We start from the raw sequence: 17,652 nt of genomic DNA, 5'->3' as shown, positions 1-17,652 counted from the left end.
CATTTCCCGCGGCTATTTTCTCTTTACACCCCGCTCTTCCTGAACCCGTCATGTTGCCTCATTGCCTGTCTGGATTTCACACGTTGGCCTTTAAAATGTCCATCATCTCAAAAAGGAACATGGTTGTGCTTGTTTTAACCACATAGGATTCTATATTGGATTATTAACCCCTTTGCGACCAGACTGGGTTTTGCACCCTTTGTGACAGTGGCTGTTTTAACATTTTTGTGGTATGTTTGTATTTAGCTGTAATTTTTTTTCTCTCTCATTTAAGAACCCACAGGACAAGAAGGAGATTCTTTAGATATTGTTATTATCATATCATCTAAATTTACTATAAATTTTTTTTATAAAATATGGTGAAAATTTGACAACCCCCCCCTTTTCTGCCTTTGTTTAAAAAAAAAAAAAAATATTCTACCGCTCTAATATTTATCTAATGTGAGTTCAGAAATACTCAATGTTTTTATGCAAATTATGCTGCAATGGATACAAGTAGCATATTGGTATTTAACATTTAACATTTTTTTTTACATTTTATGGTGGTATTTTAACACTTTCAATGCACTAATTCTACCATAACAAGGCATCTCGGCAACAGCGGCTGAGCTTCCTAAACGTTCTTTCCATATTAAAAGACATGACATCATTCAATAAGCGAATGTAATCACCCGGGAGAGCAATCACACGAAGCTCAGGCATACTTTTTTGTATTGCTGAATGTATTAAAGAAGCACCATCTGAGCAAAGAAAACGATTAACGACCACTTACTAAGCTCACTTAACCCCGTGATGTGCCAGGCATGTCAGTTACACCATTAAGGGGTTAAACACGCATTCAGTCATGGAATGCGTGAGAAAATCTAAATGCAGGAGAGCGTCCGCTCCCCGTGAGGATGAGATCATGGAGCGCACTAACCGCCAGTGCTGTACATGTTAATGTTTAATACGTATCATTCTTATTTGGCACTCAGAATGTACATCACTGCTACACGACGATCATCAAGTATTGTCATGTTAACTGGCAGCCGTAGCTTATTATGATGTAGTCGGTAATATTTGTCACACAAAGAGCAGTTATTACATGGAAAAATGTATGTATGCGCCATTTCACATGACTCGCATTTCATTCTGAAGGATTGGGAAAGGCTGCTGAGTCTAAACACTGCATGAAAATTGTATCAAGAGATGTCCCGTGGAGGGTGTACTTGAGAACACTATATATTTTTTTTAAGGAGTGGGATATAAGTGTCTTGACTGATAGATACGTATAGCCATACGTATGGCCATTAATGCAGCGTCTCATTTCGGACAGGTTCCTTACCTTCTTGATAAACTCCATCTGCCATGACCAAGCGGAGGATTCTGGGATACAGGTGCTGGTGTTCAGGGCCTAGAATGTTTTCTAAAACTGTAGAACACGTGTCAATATTTTCATCCTCATCTTCATGTATTGCCTAAAATCAGAGAGATCTGGTTATGGTTTTTGTTTGGTTTTTTTTTCTCCCCAAATAGATTATTATGTATTGTTTTATGTAGCAGGTCACTACAAAATGATATAGTATACTTAGTGTAGACCCACATAATGCCACATTGGCATTTATGACGAGCCATTTTTAATTTTGTTTTCGGTCTCATCTTAGATTCAGGATAGTCTTAAGACTATAGCATGGATGTCAGAATGTCCTTGTCGTGTAAACCTCTATCACTTCTGCTGGAAGTTTGGTCCACTTATCTATCACTCAGTGAAGTAAAAAAAAATGTAAGCCTCTGATCCTCTAATTCTAAACTATGATCTTTTAAGACGTCAAAACGTAAAGGTCATGTAACAAAAAACTCTGCTCTTTGAAGCAGTCCCCTAGGTGCTAGAATATGTTCTAATGAACAGGAAACCCCATACAATAAGGACGTTTATCGTCACTGTAAATAACTTCAAAATAACCATCACACACTTCCAAAACCGGCAGACTAAACAGCAAAAAAGAAAAGCAATCACCTTAATTTTGTTGTAAACTTCTATGAATGTATCAAAACCAATCTCGTGCTCCAGTTTGAGTCTCAGCTCCTCCAGATGACCAAAGACACTGTCCCCATCATCACATTCGCTGGCAAACTCCTCTCCGCTGTCATCTGCAGAGACAGAGAGAGCTAATGTGTCATAGACCCGATGATCCCAAAAGCAGAATTATTACATCATACCTGTTAAGAGAATTTATAGTGGTGCCGGATAACTGACTTTTTATATTCAGTTTAAGGAACGGGAAAATAAGTCAGAGATAGTTGCAATGAGCGCTTGTAGAATGGGTATTAGATCAGGGGTGGATTGATAGAGCTTAAGGTGCTGAAAGATGAACCTAAATGCGATAAACTTTCCATATAATGGTTTCGTCCATGTAGGATGCACACGAAGACCTGGAGAAGCAAAAGTTATGACGGAAGTCTGAAAGAGATGCGTAATAACATATGATCAGTGATATCGGGCGGCAGTTCAGGAGCTGTAGATCCCGTAAGCGGGATGCACATGCAGGGGCTGGCGGGATCTATAACATAAGATCAGTGATATCGGGCGGCAGTTCAGGAGCTGTATATTCTGTAAGCGGGATGCACATGCAGGGGCTGGCGGGATCTATAACATATGATCAGTGATATCGGGCGGCAGTTCAGGAGCTGTAGATCCCGTAAGCGGGATGCACATGCAGGGGCTGGCGGGATCTATAACATAAGATCAGTGATATCGGGCGGCAGTTCAGGAGCTGTATATTCTGTAAGCGGGATGCACATGCAGGGGCTGGCGGGATCTATAACATATGATCAGTGATATCGGGCGGCAGTTCAGGAGCTGTAGATCCCGTAAGCGGGATGCACATGCAGGGGCTGGTGGGATCAGATGCGGAGGGCAGATCTAGAAGAATCATTTGAAAACAGGGAATTTGCTACAAGTCATTCTTAGCTTGTGATAAACAACTGTGTGATGTGAAAGTCTGTAAAATGGAACAACTAATCCACAGGACATTTTGTGGAAAGAAAAGCATTTTAAGGTTTTAGTGTGGGAGCAGAGGTGGTTTAAGTTGCTTGTTATAAATACTTTATTCTGAAGCTTTCACGCCTGCCTTAAAACCATGAATTCGTACACATATTGGGATGTCAAGGGGCCAGAATGATTTTTTTTTTAGCAAATAACTCTCGGTGTCAGAAGAGGACACAGCAGATGTAAAAAACACTAGATTGTGTCAGACCTGTACTTATATACTAGATATGAGGGATAGTAACTCATCTCCCCCCAGAATCAGTATTCTTAAAGCAGGTCAAGACATATTTGGAGGTGTGAAAAGCAGCACTCTCTACACTCTCTACAGCGATATTCTGCAGAACAGACAGCAACATCAACAATCTAGTCTACAAGCCAACATATTGCTTTGGGTTTTGCTATTGCCGACGTGTAGCGAACATGCTGAGAAAGTAATTCAAGTGGAACTTTTTGCAAACTCTTAACCAAAAAAACAAAAACCTGTTACCTGGCATTCTGCGAAATGTCATTTTCTGTTAGCTAAGTAACGGTTATTTTTTTCTCGTCTTGATGTGGCAGGTGAGCTTTTCTGTTTTGAACAATATATTTTACTAAAGCCTCGTGTTTACTCAATGGATATATTTGCAGGTTAGGATTTTGGGCATAATGTGTCTTTTTTTAAAAACAAAAAAACAAAACAAAAAAATGTGAATTATACATATTTCTTCATGTCAGACACCCCTCATTGACTGAATACTGCACCAAAAGCTTTATGTCAGCGACTGACATGAAGTGATTTTTATTTGGGTTAGCGATTAAGTTTCCCTTTAATTCTACAGATGCCAGAGATCGCATGACACCGCACAGGCCGTACCAGAGTGCCATTCTTCATTGATGACGCTTTCACTGCTTGGCTGATTCTCCTCTTCTTCCTCCTCGTCGTCAGCCTCTTTCTGTTCTTCACCGTTACTTAACGTGGACTCTGTGGCCTCTAGTTTATTTTCTTCCATCGGCTCTGCATTCAGGACGGTCTCCTCATCACCGCCATATTCTTCCGCAGCTTCTTCTCTTAGTAACTGCTCCATCGATGCCTGCAATTCCTGCAGATCCCGGTCTGTCTCTCCAAACATGCTTGCAATCAAGTAAACATATAAACATTAGAAACAGAAAGTAACCTGGAAGGCAAACGACTTATTCTACAAAAATGGGAATTACGTTAAAAATACGTGTAGCCATGGAATTAATATGTTAACGAAAAGCCTAAAAATGAAACTCCATGTAAACATGCATTTTACTTTGACGCTTTTCTAAAGATGCTCTGCAACGTTCTTAGTAATAAAATTATGACAAGGTGTATATCATTGTATGCCGGCTGCATTATGTATTTGCCATAAGACTTACGTATCCTCGGAGTCTGAGTGATCAGCATCCTGAGCGGGCTCATCCTCTATGTCCTCGATTTCCAGCTGCTCCTCATTCTGCACGTCAGCCACGGCGGGAACATCAACAAAGGTCTTGAAAAGCTTTGAAAGGTCTGGTAGCGAGCAGGTCCTCAACATCTACAGAAGGAAATGCAACAAGGCACCAGCTCAATAAACCCACAGAGATTACATTCTGTCGCTCCCTTGTGCCGCATCAGTAACATCTACATTACGGGGATTAGTTTAAAGTGCAGTTCCACTTCAGAGCCAGTGCACTCGGTTTTCCTAGCTGCCAGACGGCAAGTTATCCAGCTTCACGTTCAGAAGGAGGGAGGCATCTTCTTTCTGTTACAGCATTTGTTTCTTTAGCATTAAACACAAGATCATCAAAAGTTGCTAAATCTCCTAATGGCAGGCAGAATGGTTCAGGGAAGACACACACTTTTATTGAGAATATTATGAAAAGCAGCCATGGTAAGGTTCAAGCAGTGACCACAACAAAGACAGGTGACGTTACCACCGGCACACAAACGATGCGGTACATGGATCCAAAAAATGGTGTGGTTGCCTTACATTTCCCTCTAGTTCTTTGTCACTAGTGCTGATGCACAGATACATGACGGGAAGGTTGGCATGTATACGGCGTACCTGTGGCACCCTTCACAAGAGCTTGGGCTACTAAATATCAAACATGTTAAAACAAACAAAAAAAAAACTGAAGACACTTATCTCACTAACCTCACATGACAAGGAACGAAACCCAAGCGGACTTAACCTGCAAGAAGACTGTGCTCGGCTCTGTATCATAATCACACCAGTGAGCTTCCTCGAGTATCATCTCACCAGCGGACCTATGGATTGGGCCTTTTTGCAGGAGAAACTTTTTGGGACTGGCACTTGATGATCAAAACGATGAGTTAAAATTGCATAAGATAAGATAAGATTTAGGACTAATATGCTCCTCAGAGAGCGAGCAGATTAAAATTGTATTTCTGCATCAAAGAGTCAATAGAAACGCCACAACGTATCTGATTTCTAAACTAATTAACCACCTGCCAACATACCTCCAAACAACCAGAAGAAAAATGTATATTTTTACACAAGTGAATTTTAAAGAATATTTTCCGTAGATCGTACAAACAATATTGTCACTTTTAGGGTTGTTGAACACTGTGACACACAGCAAACAGCCTGAGGTCAGAGATGTGATCATCAGGAGAGTAAAGGGATGCGGGACCCAAAGAACGGCCAGATTATCGATATATTTACCCACCGGGGCAAACACTACTACCAGACCTCTGCTTGTACAGGGCAAGAGATATGAAGTAACCACCACGGAGCGTGTAGAACGCGCATTAACGACGGTGGAGGAGGCAGGATTTCCATAATGTTAAACGCAGACCCCTTACGAAAATCTGGAAATAATTACTTTAGAGGTGACAGATGTCCAGGAAGATCTTCATCATTTGGTTAAAAGCCTGTATTGCAATTTAGGTATTTAAAAAGCTGTGAAAGCTCACGCTCGCCTTCTCACACGTAATCCCGGGCTCATTGTAAAAACTCTTCCAGACACCGCCCGCTGCAAAACACCAGAATTTTCGGCTTAGTTTCTAACTTATGGGCAAAGTATTTCCACCAAAAAAGAAAAAAAACATCAAATGTTAGAACACTACACTGCCCACGGAAACGTTTTCTGTCCCCACACATGGAGCACACGCTAGCTGATGTATTGTCTGAGGTTGCTCCAAATGTATAATAAAAGACACAAAGCTTAATAAAATGTTACAGGAGACGGTCACCGTTTACATAGTTTAACAAAAACATTTCATTTTTAATTATTTCATTTTCTAATATTCAGGGGCACTCCGTGAAAAAAAGGCACGATGCGCGCCCACGTCATGTTCTTCACCTAAGGTATTAAAACAAAGTCCTCTGTTAGCGATTTCCTTTTTTATTCAAGTTTATAATACTAAGCAACAGGTGACCGAGATAGACAACTGCAACGAAAGAGAGCGAGAAGCCTATACTCTTACTGCAGCCGGGTGGCCACTAGGTCCTGTCTGACAAGGGTTACTTTGATTAAGGATGAACATCACGTTAACACTTGCAGTAACAAACATCTATACACCGTTAATTAAAAGGAATATATACAGTTGACGATGTTCCTCTGAAGCAATGCCCCAATTCCCAATAGTTATAATGTAACACAATTTGAGGCTTATGGTGGCCTCACAATGGGACAAGGCCAAGCAGAAGCTTGCACATACACTATGACCCTATGACCAAGTCTTAAAAGATGTAGCTTGGTAAGTGTTTAGTTCTAATAAAGGGCGATGTAACCTCTAAACGGAAATTCTGAAAGCGTGATTTCCCAGCATCAGTAAACCCCAGGAGCGTGGATGAGTGTCCCGCGTTACTGCTCAGTCCTGCCCACGGCTCCGGCATACAGATTCCTTATTGACTCGTGTGGAAGTAACTGAGGTGAAGTAGATTTTTTTGTGTAGCTTTTTTGCAGTCACTAAAATTAGATGTCAGTTTTGATAGTTGAGAAAACTCAACAGTAGAGATTTATCCTTGCCAGGTACATTTCCAATCTTTCCATCTCGACGGATTATTACGTCAGGTCAGAAGCGGATAATGAGGTCATAGTGTAACGGCTCAGATATATATTACAGCCATTTTTGGGTGGGTTTTGTTTTTGCTCTCCATGTAATAGGACCGTCTGTTAGCGGTGGGGTAAGGTACGAGGAAGAAATACGCTGCACTTAATTTCTACTAGAAAAGGAAAACGTTTATAATTTTTAACTTAATTAGCCAAAGATTTTCCAGGAGTACATACCAGGCTGCACTAGAAATGACATACAGGTCTGTAGCGCATGTGATAATATAATGTATTAATTCTTTATATATAAATGCACCAGAGCTATCAGACGTCACATCAGTTACGCTACAAGAAACTGGAAATAAAGCAGTTTTTGCCAAAAGCACCTGAAATTGGAACGATCTCCGCACATGGCTTCCGGTTTTGTAGGAATCCGGTAGACACCAGAATTACTGCACTTGGTAGACTGTGAAATGTGAAGCTTTATCTATTATATTATAACTCATTACACCGGTTATGTGATGTTCTACATGAAATTTTTTTGGGGGAAAAAAAAAATTTAAGCTTTAAACAGCAAAGACATGTACACTTCTCTGCCTCTCAACAGGGTTATCAGCATCGTGAATGTTGGGTGTATCTGACCTCGTTGACTCGGAAGGCATGGAGTTGCTGTGGAGGACGATTCCAAATAGACAGAAATAAGCGCTAAAGAAAATGTTAAAAGCACCCAAAGGAAGAATGCAAAATCCTATCTTCTGCTGTGCAGAGCCAGCAAAACACACTTCAAGCTTGTAAATGGCCTTTGTAATAAAATAATCATACGATTTCTGACATCAGAAGATGGGGACATCCGAAAAGCCACAATGTAATATCAACTTAGCAAGGATTTAAGTGCCTTTATACATTACGTTTACGGAGATCACATGACCTGCTAATGAGGGCCATCGGTGAAGAGCACGTGATACAAAAGCCAGACCCAGGAGGAGAGGAAACGTTTTGACAATGCAAAGACAAAAAGCAAAAAGACTTTTTTTTTTTTAATTAAAAACTACATTTCTGCAAAATAAAAACACCATAGTGTATTTAATTTCTAAACTAATGAACCATCTGCCAACACACCTCCAAGAATAATGTTTATTTTTTACAGAAGTGAATTTTAAAGTGTATTTCCCAAAAGGGATGCGGGTCCCAAAGAACAGCCATCCTCGGGGGACACCTCAGAGTATCCATACTCTCACCCACTGGGACAAACGCTACTACCAGGCGTCTGCCTTTACAGAGTAAGAAACATGGAGTAACCGCTATGGAGCATGTAGAACTTCCATGATGCCATAAACATATCCATAAAATGAGCAAAGACAAAGAGCATAAGGTTAACGGGGCAGGATTTGAGAATAATAGCGCGATTCTTGCATGTTTTAGGAATTGAGAGAAGGTGTATGGATAAAAAAAAAATTAAAGCAAGTTGTGACAAGCTGTGAGTGATCAGACTTTCGGGCTATGAGTAAATGAAACATCATGCGCAGCTGAGAAACTGCACAGCCTTCACGTGAAACTAAAGGAAGCCATGCACACGTGACGAAAAACAACCCAACGCCAAAGTCCCAACACGTGACGAAAAACAACCCAACGCCAAAGTCCCAACACGTGACGAAAAACAACCCAACGCCAAAGTCCCAACACGTGACGAAAAACAACCCAACGCCAAAGTCCCAACACGTGACGAAAAACAACCCAACGCCAAAGTCCCAACACGTGACGAAAAACAACCCAACGCCAAAGTCCCAACACGTGACGAAAAACAACCCAACGCCAAAGTCCCAACACGTGACGAAAAACAACCCAACGCCAAAGTCCCAACACGTGACGAAAAACAACCCAACACCAAAGTCCATTGGTAACCAGACCCCGAATCGGCACACGCCGAGCAGCCGCGTGGCACACAGAGCGCTGGCAATGCATAGAACATGGTCAAAAGGCAACCATTTTAATATGAACCTATTTGCGGGCTTCACTCAAAGCAAAATCAGACAAAAAGGTCACATTCTAAGAAGGGGCCACAGAGCCCTATGATAGGCTAAGATAAACACTAATAACACTCCGCAGGGAACCATATTGTCATCACAACAATACCAACAAACAATCACTCGTTCTTTACGGCTTTCACATTTCTCTTCTAGGTTTGAATGTCCTGGAATGACTCGTGTTTTTACCCATTCAATAACAGGTACCGGTAGTACAATGCGACATGACAAATGACATCTCCCAGCTATGACTGCATGCCGGCACTGAAATAACACGTTTATGAAAGCACGCTGCGCGTGGCCCGGGTATAACTGGGATATTCCGAGATCCAGAATATTCCTGGGAGAGACAAACTCACTGCTCCAAGGATCCGCATTTATAAACCGGAGTTCACAATCTCATGGCAAACACTTTTTGCTTTAGCAAAGTTTTTTTTCTTTGAAAAAGTATATTATGTGAGCAGTGTAGTTAAATGGGGCTGTAAACCTATAAATAAAAGGGATATACTACACAATATGTCCTGCACACTATTTAAAAATAGGAATTTAACTGACTAATGCCACTTAAGTACTGCAATTAAAAACAATAAAATTAAAAATACAGATCTTATTCAGGGCGGATCTAAGGTCCGAATAAAAGATGGTCTTGATTATTAGACAAGGTCATTTTTCAGAAAAAAAAAAAAAAAACTTGCCTTATAATCAAGCAAATACAGTACGTAACCATTTTAAAAGCCGTCCCAAAAGTGTTTTCCTGAGCAAGTAGCTGAAAACGTACGGTTTACATGGGATTTTACAGATACGATGGGTAACGCCACACTTGCCTTTGGATTATTAGCATCGAAGAGACCAGTGGAGAGCCCGATCAGCAGCGCGGTTTTGCCTCTGACTTTGGTAGGAGATGCAGATCGAGATCGGGGTGGCAAGGAATCATCAAATGACGACTGAGAAGAGACATTTGGGGTAATGGGGTAACGTGGAAGAGGAACTTTTTCAAATAAGGGTTTGGGTGCTTCGGCATCTCCAACAGCATTTTCTGTAACGACAAAAAGAATTATTGATTGGATAAATGTAAATACCATTTATGATACTAGCATCATTTTAATAAACGATACAGTCGGCTGATTTATGTGACCCGTAGATCCCATACAATAAAGGCAGAGAAATATATACTGAAAGCACAGAAGCTTAAACCAATCTGTGATCTAGATCTTGGTCAATTACCGAATATGCAGTGAACCATTACATGGGCCCCTCTTTACGGTGAATAAAGCACCCCCATATTTTCAGAGCTACCCAGCATAATATTTCATAGTATTCTAGGCTGATGAACTCATGTAATTTGTGTAATTACATATAATAACTATTATTGTATTTTTAACATACTTTTCATTTAGAAATGTATCCTACTTTATATATTTGTGTAATGGGTATACGTAATGGGTATATGTAAGTTTGCCTCTAACCTGTGTCATCGTCTCCTTGCACTGAATCTGGCTCTGAATCTAATTTAACGTCTTGCTCCAGAGACGTGTGTTCACATGCAGCGTCCTCCTGATCCTCACTGGAAAAGAATACATTTAACGAGCATATAAATTCAGCGTAATGAGGAAGACGAGTGCAAACGGAGGATTAACTTTAGTGTGGTCAACCAGCAGAAAAAAATTGTGCGGCTTGAGTATCAGATGATCTGTGGTTATTGGACACTCATACTATCTGTCAACGATTATGCATTAAGCAAACCATTCTAGAGTTCAAAGAATGCCTCTTGTTAGATGCACACAAAAGAAAAAATAATATCACAATTTAGGGGCATGTGAGAAACCTGTTTTGCAAACATTACAAAGCACTTTATAGATACTTGCAAAGTTTTTTTGGAGCCGCACGCATCATTTTGTATAGCTTCTCCCGTCTCCAGACACTAACAATACATGTGAGGTTGAAAATAATCAATAGCTTTGTTTTTAACCCTCATTCTTCTGCCATTTCATTGTTAACAAACTACAAGTATTTTATGCAACCAACATTATCATAAAATGGTGAAAATTTGAAATAATGAAGCAATATTGTACAGTGTGACTTTATCCAGGTTTTGGCATTAGAACAAACATATATAGAAGCTGAATTTACATTATATTTTATGATATAATATATGACTTTTATAAATGTTACATTCACAACCATATTGTGGAGCTTCTGCTTTCTGGATGCCAAGGAAGCCAAAGCGACTGCAGATAAAACATTGTCCTTACGCAGATTACGACATTGGATACTTGAACCAACAAACACGAGTAAAATAATGTATGGAGAAAGAAACACAAGGATGACAGGGCTCCAATTCAATGCTGTGATAATCAAGACAAACCCTCAGACACTTGCATCGTCCTCGTACCTTTGCTCCTTGTCGTGCTCCGTCCAAACGTTTTTGACCTGAACAGGACATTCTTCACCAGCATCTCCCCCACTGCCTTCAACATCCAAAAGTATTTCAGCTTCCAAGTCGTCTGCCTCTTCTGTCAATAGACAAGAATAATGACACAAAAAGCCAAGTATATGCTATCATTAGAGATATTACAAGCACAGAACAATGGAAGCTGGATGTATGCATTGTATTTGTGAGCTAGAATACTGTATGTTTCACACCAAGAGGTACCTTCGATTATGAACCGCTACTGACGTTACCATTGCACATCTTGTGTTTCCCTTGTTCCCTTTAACTTTAGATGTGTAAGCTTATGAGCAATACCCCCATCTATTATTATTATTATTTTTTATTTATATAGCGCCAACAATTTACGCAGCGCTTACATCATAAACCCTTTTTTCTGTTGTCGGTTACATACTGCGTCACTCATCCGGCCATCTAAATGGCTGGACTACTATATGGCTGACTCCATAAAGGTGCTTTCTGCAGATCAACCTTTTTATAGAAGTTGCTGATTTGGAGAATCACGATCAAGAGAATCAGAATGGATAAAACTGTAACAAAGGAGTCTGCGTCTTCACCCTTTTCCTTGTGATGAGCCCCGAGCACCTTGCTCCCTTTGTCCTCGTTCTCACAGGGCACATGAAGGGCTCTCCCATATCAATAGGGGGATTAACGAGGGAATGTGTGTGTCTGAAACCCGAGGCATCACTATTTATCTCCATTATCTTCTCTTAATAACACAAAGGTATCCGTTTACAGCCAACACGAGAATTAAATACAATATACATCGTTGGCGATGGACACAGGCTATGCATATTTCATAATTAAACCGCTCGGCTGACTCATTAACCACAAGAGAGGCATCTGAAATAATGTTAACAATGTGCCATCTATATACATCACACGTAAAAATACACGACATAGTTCACGTTGCTTCTCGTCCATCTGTCGGTAGGAAATAGTTTACATGGATTTTACTATCCAGTATAAAGAACAGATGCACCCGGGGGCAGGTTTGGACTAGACTGCTGTTTAGACCAAACATGAAGCGGTATGAAAGCCGTCGCCGAGAAATGGCATTTAGCGCCACCTAGTGGGAGTCCGTGGAGCATGCAGCTCTCTGTAGTCCATCTCCAATGCCGCTTCTAGTTAATACTCAATGGGGGCCGTCAATGAGGATAGAAACTGTGCGGGAGGCCTCTGAAACAGCACGTCTCAAGGCATGGGGATTTCTAAATACCGTCCTTGTTACATGTAAAATAAAGTATCTTTTACCTGTGGATCGCCGACTCTAAAACAGCTTAAAAATATATTCTTCCTTTGAACTCTACATTTTTGAAAAGGCTTAATATGATTATGATGGCGTAACAGCGGGAAGGTGCCTTTTGGTTGTTACAGACCGATTTCAGTGATTATGTTTAAATAGTACATTTATCTAAATTTTCATCTCAGATGTCCAAAAAGTTCAGAAGTTAGCACTCTATCATTTTTACAATATATCCCAACATAGAAGCCGTTTTTACAGTGATTTTTTACTAGACCCTGCGGAGGTTTCGGCTGAGGGCGTAAGGCTCTTGAATACAAACTCATTTCACAAGCAGTGAAATGCGCAGTATTTATTATATTGTTTATTATATGAACTCTGCAGACAGACTCAGACACCCCTGTTCTCTGCCTATCCAATACATGTTTAAATTTCCTCCCCATGCCAATATCTACCACTTTCTCAGCAAAGTTAAAAACTAGGCCTCTGACCCTCTACTTTTAGGCTATAACCTTGTCCTAATATTTCTGCTCCTCAGAAATATACTTCCCTGCCGTACTTTAAGAAATGCCAAACTTGCCTTGTATATCTAAATCAGCATCTCCCCGCACTGACTATGCATTATGCAGGGCTAGCTCTGTCCTTATTACAAGAAAAGCTCACTCTGCTTTGCCCCTCAAAATGTATAGTGACACCGGGGAGTGAAAAAGTTCAATCGCTGAGGTACCGACAAAGCCACAGCTTTTTTATTCCCGAGAAGATTCTCGATATGATAAAGGAACCCCATGGTACACGTCAGATGTTTTAATATATGACCCTTGGTAATGATGGAAGTGTAAGACCCCTCAGCTTGTAGGGTTGGTTATAGGAACATCTGGGAACACATTGTAACACTGATTTTATGTAATTACACCAAGCTTGCATTAGAAATGTAAAACCTCGTACCACATGGCTGGTCCAGTGACTTCTCAGCAACGAGCTCGACATCTGGTTCTGGTGGGTGCTCAGGCTCTGGTACCTTTTGAGCTTTAGATCCAACCAGATCATCACTGACGCCAGATGAATCTTCTAGTATTTCCTGAACGAGATGCTGATCTTGCTGAGCATCAGCTTCATCGGTCTCGGTGCACGGTTCAACTACAGAAAGAGATTATAGGCAACACACAGGCCAAATTCCCTTAGCCATTCATCACAATGGGTAAGACCAAGGGATAAAGCTGTGATGTGCGGCAAAAGGTTGTAGGACACTAACTGCTGGGGGCACAACTACAAACAGAGTAACCTAGAAAAGAACAGCACAAACTCCTGAAATATCCCTCACAAATCCAGCGGTATTATCGCACACTGTGAGGCCTACCTGCTGTCACTTTGAGATATTCGGTCTGGAGCTGAAGTTCAGCTTCGCCGAGGATTCGCAGCACGGAGTCAGCCGGACTTTTCCCCCACAGGCGTCTTTGTGGTTCACCTACATCTAGCTTGATGACATCCTCACTTGTAAGACCTACGAGAATACCACACTAAAAACGGGAACACTATATACTGTACAACGCTATTCCCCAGAATTCATTTATGGATATAAACCATCTAGGAGTTATTAGGATTATATTAAAATCCTGAATGACCTGAATAACCACTTTTTAAGACCCAAAGAGGTCACATTTGTTCCTGAGCTTTGAGGTTCTGACTTAATCCACAAAGCATTTCACGTTTTTCATTCTGAACACAATAGTGGAGCGAGAATCGGTAAACCCGGAATAATCTTGTAAATTATTAGGTTAATATGGAAATATTAAAAGGTATTGGGGAAAGAAAAAAAAAAAAAAAAAAAAGGAAAATAACATTTTCATGGCCAAAGCTATGCTAATGACATGTCTAATCATCTATGATGAAGTCGTCTGTCAACAAAAAGAAAAAAAAATATCAAGTATGTATATTTGTAACTAATATGTGCGAGAAGATTAAAAATTATAGGAAAAAGGACCCCAATTACATATCTGGATTATATTAAAGTCTTATTATTATTTATGAAATAATAATTTATTATATTTATGAAATAATAATAATAACAACAATTAAAGTCCTAAATGACCAGAATAACCACTTTTTATAACCCAAAGAGGTCAAATTTCTGTGGCCTCCTACCGAGCAAGCCTGAAAATACGACAACCTTGAGGTAAAAATGGCCTAGGATAAATATTGAGCGAGAAACCTTTGAGAAGGTAGCTTTGAGCCAATTATAGTGCAAGCAGTCACCAATACTGCCGCTTGGCGGGAACTTACTCTCATCAGCCACCACCGTGTCCTCTATCAGCGTGAGCTGGGCGAGGGGGATCAGCGGAGGAGGTTCTGCCTGCCATTTCTTCCGATCACCCGCTTCTTGATCTCCACCCTCCTGCTGAGATTCCTTGGTGGCGCCTCGTTCACCCTTCACTTCCGGGTTCTGATTGCCGTCTTCAATTTCTTCCTGAGCTTTGAGGTTCTGATTTAATCTACGAAGTATTTCACGTTTTTCATTCTGAAAACACAATAGTGGAGGGAGTCTCGATAAACCCGAAATAATCAGGGCCCAACGAGTTTCATTTAACAACAGACTGGTGGATAATGTAAAGATCTTTGGTACGACGACCTCTGCCATTATAATACACGGTGTAGCCATATTGGCAGGTTTCTGTTGTGGTTGGGAAAAGCCCTGCTTTTTGGCACCAGACAGGACTTTAAAGAAACATTACTGTGCTAAAGTGCTCAACATAATGAACGAGCGTCAAAAAAGAAAAATCACAAGTCACCACCTACTTGGATTGAGGTTTCTGGTTTTTTGGACTCTGCAGCACTCCTTACTTCTGCTAGCGCAGCTTCTTCCTTTTACCAAAAGAGAAACAAACAAAAGATTAGGTAAACCTCACTGGAAGAAGCGCTTCTTCAGCACCATTAAGAGGCCAGATTTAAAGAAGCCTTGCAATAGTTGTGCATAAATTAAATTTGTGTAAAGTAATGACTGGCTGATGCCTGAGGTTTATACCTCTGTATTGATCATGGAGCAACTTTTATTTTCTTTCATAATTTTGTCAATAAAATGATCCTAAGGATAACAAACGTATTACTTTTTTAGTACAGAACCCCCCCCTCCAAAAAAACCCCAAAAAAACGTACAGCCCCCACATTCTTCAGCGCTGAGGTCATGGAAATTACTGGTGCAGAGAGTTTCACTGGAGCTGCGCCTCTGACCGGGGAACCCTGGGCTGAAACATTTGCATGGCTGGGAGAACCAGGTGCTGCTCCTACTGCACTAAAAGGCACATTGTGGTTCTTGATTCCTCGTGCTGCCAACTGCAAGACAAGAACCGCATTAGCGTTAACAAAAGAAGAACCGCGTTAACGTTACCAACAGAAGAACCGCGTTAACGTTACCAACAGAAGAACCGCGTTAACGTTACCAACAGAAGAACCGCGTTAACGTTACCAACAGAAGAACCGCGTTAACGTTACCAACAGAAGAACCGCGTTAACGTTACCAACAGAAGAACCGCGTTAACGTTACCAACAGAAGAACCGCGTTAACGTCAACATTACCATTAACAACAGAAGAACCACATAAATGTTAACAAAAAAAGAATCTCATTAAAGTTAACAAAAAAAAGAACCGCATTAACGCTAACAAAAGAAGAACCGCATTAACTCTAACAAAAAAAAGAACCGTTTGTTAACGTTAATGCGGTTCTTTTGTTAGCATTACTGCGGTTCTTTTTTTTGTTAACAGAAGAACCACATTAATTGTAAAAAAAAGGTTTACAAGAAACGCTGCACATAATCCTCGTTTTTGCTAACTTTTGCAATTTCCTTTTGTGAATGGTATTCGCTGGGTATGCACTCAATCTTGGTGTGTTTTGTGTACTTGGCTTCAGAACAGCCATATGGCTATCCCAACACTGTTCCACTTACCTACCACCTTCTCTGTAAATTAAAACATGTAATTCTCTACCAAGTCCAAACGGCACACACAAAAACCACAGATTCTTCCCTCCTGCTTCACACAGCTAAGAAATCCTTTCCCACACCCAAACCCGATCTTCATGTATACAGATCTCAGTGAATGAATAGGAATGACACTGGGGCATTATACGTAACGTGTGACCAGGAGACACTATTTCTTATCATACTAAAGAGGATGACCTGGTGTGTGTGCTGATAAAATAATCCCAATGGGACAGGAGCATCGCTACAGCCGGGATAACACTCTTGGTAAATAACTTGTCTCGGGATACCGTTCCCGCTAAACAAGCGTAACGGCATTTACTGTATTCTATATCTCAATGAACGATTCACAGAGCCTATGGAACAATTCCAGTTGCTGCTCAGACATAGTTTGGTAGAAAGTTATAAAAATCGCAACTCGTGCATCCGTCACCTTCGTACAAAGCGTTTCACCGTTCGGGGGATTAAGTCAAACAGCTTCAAGTTGTTAAAAGGTAGATGGTTGTTAAAAAACGAAGCCATCGTTGTAAATGCTAGCTGTACGTGCAAAGACAAGCGAGGGAAGCCACATGTCAAATAAACAGGTCCTGCACCTGGAAGACCACACAAGAATAACTTTAGTAACAATTAACCTTTCGCTGGCAGACAGGGCCACTGGCTTTAGGCGATCATGTGTTTTGTCTCGGGTTTTGTGGCTACGGTGTACACTTTAGACAGGGACGCCATTCTGTGGTCACGGAAAACCACATGCCAAACACCTAACCACAAACCGACAGGGCACGCAATTGTTTCATTTTCACTACCCTTTACATTATGGTATAAGATTTTACATTAATAGAAAAGCCCAGTTACATTAAACTATCACTTATTTCAGTTCTTTCTTTCCGCCATGTAAATCGTTGATGGCAAGCTCTGCAGGTTCTATCCTGTTCCA

At 40.7% G+C, this 17,652-nt stretch overlaps 1 protein-coding gene across 1 annotated transcript in view; it reads right to left on the bottom strand.

The window, feature by feature from the left end:
- Window positions 1-573: 573 nt before the first annotated feature.
- LOC149280694 (serine/threonine-protein kinase Nek1-like) overlaps window positions 574-17,652 on the bottom strand; it is a 51,844-nt gene continuing 34,765 nt past the window's right edge. Inside the window, exons 21-33 of the mRNA XM_089500162.1 lie at window positions 15,897-16,073; window positions 15,540-15,605; window positions 15,027-15,261; window positions 14,104-14,247; window positions 13,692-13,883; window positions 11,447-11,567; window positions 10,521-10,618; window positions 9,879-10,090; window positions 4,409-4,566; window positions 3,882-4,138; window positions 1,997-2,130; window positions 1,325-1,457; window positions 574-740 (exon numbers count right to left, since the gene is read on the bottom strand). Coding sequence (XP_089356288.1) covers window positions 574-740; window positions 1,325-1,457; window positions 1,997-2,130; window positions 3,882-4,138; window positions 4,409-4,566; window positions 9,879-10,090; window positions 10,521-10,618; window positions 11,447-11,567; window positions 13,692-13,883; window positions 14,104-14,247; window positions 15,027-15,261; window positions 15,540-15,605; window positions 15,897-16,073 — 2,094 coding nt within the window. The remainder of the gene's footprint in view (window positions 741-1,324; window positions 1,458-1,996; window positions 2,131-3,881; window positions 4,139-4,408; window positions 4,567-9,878; window positions 10,091-10,520; window positions 10,619-11,446; window positions 11,568-13,691; window positions 13,884-14,103; window positions 14,248-15,026; window positions 15,262-15,539; window positions 15,606-15,896; window positions 16,074-17,652) is intronic.

Source organism: Sceloporus occidentalis, unplaced genomic scaffold (assembly GCF_023333645.1).
Source record: "Sceloporus occidentalis isolate IW3139 unplaced genomic scaffold, rSceOcc1.0.p SCAF_149, whole genome shotgun sequence".
Lineage (NCBI taxonomy): Eukaryota > Metazoa > Chordata > Lepidosauria > Squamata > Phrynosomatidae > Sceloporus > Sceloporus occidentalis.
This window is presented reverse-complemented; position numbering and strand designations above follow the sequence as displayed.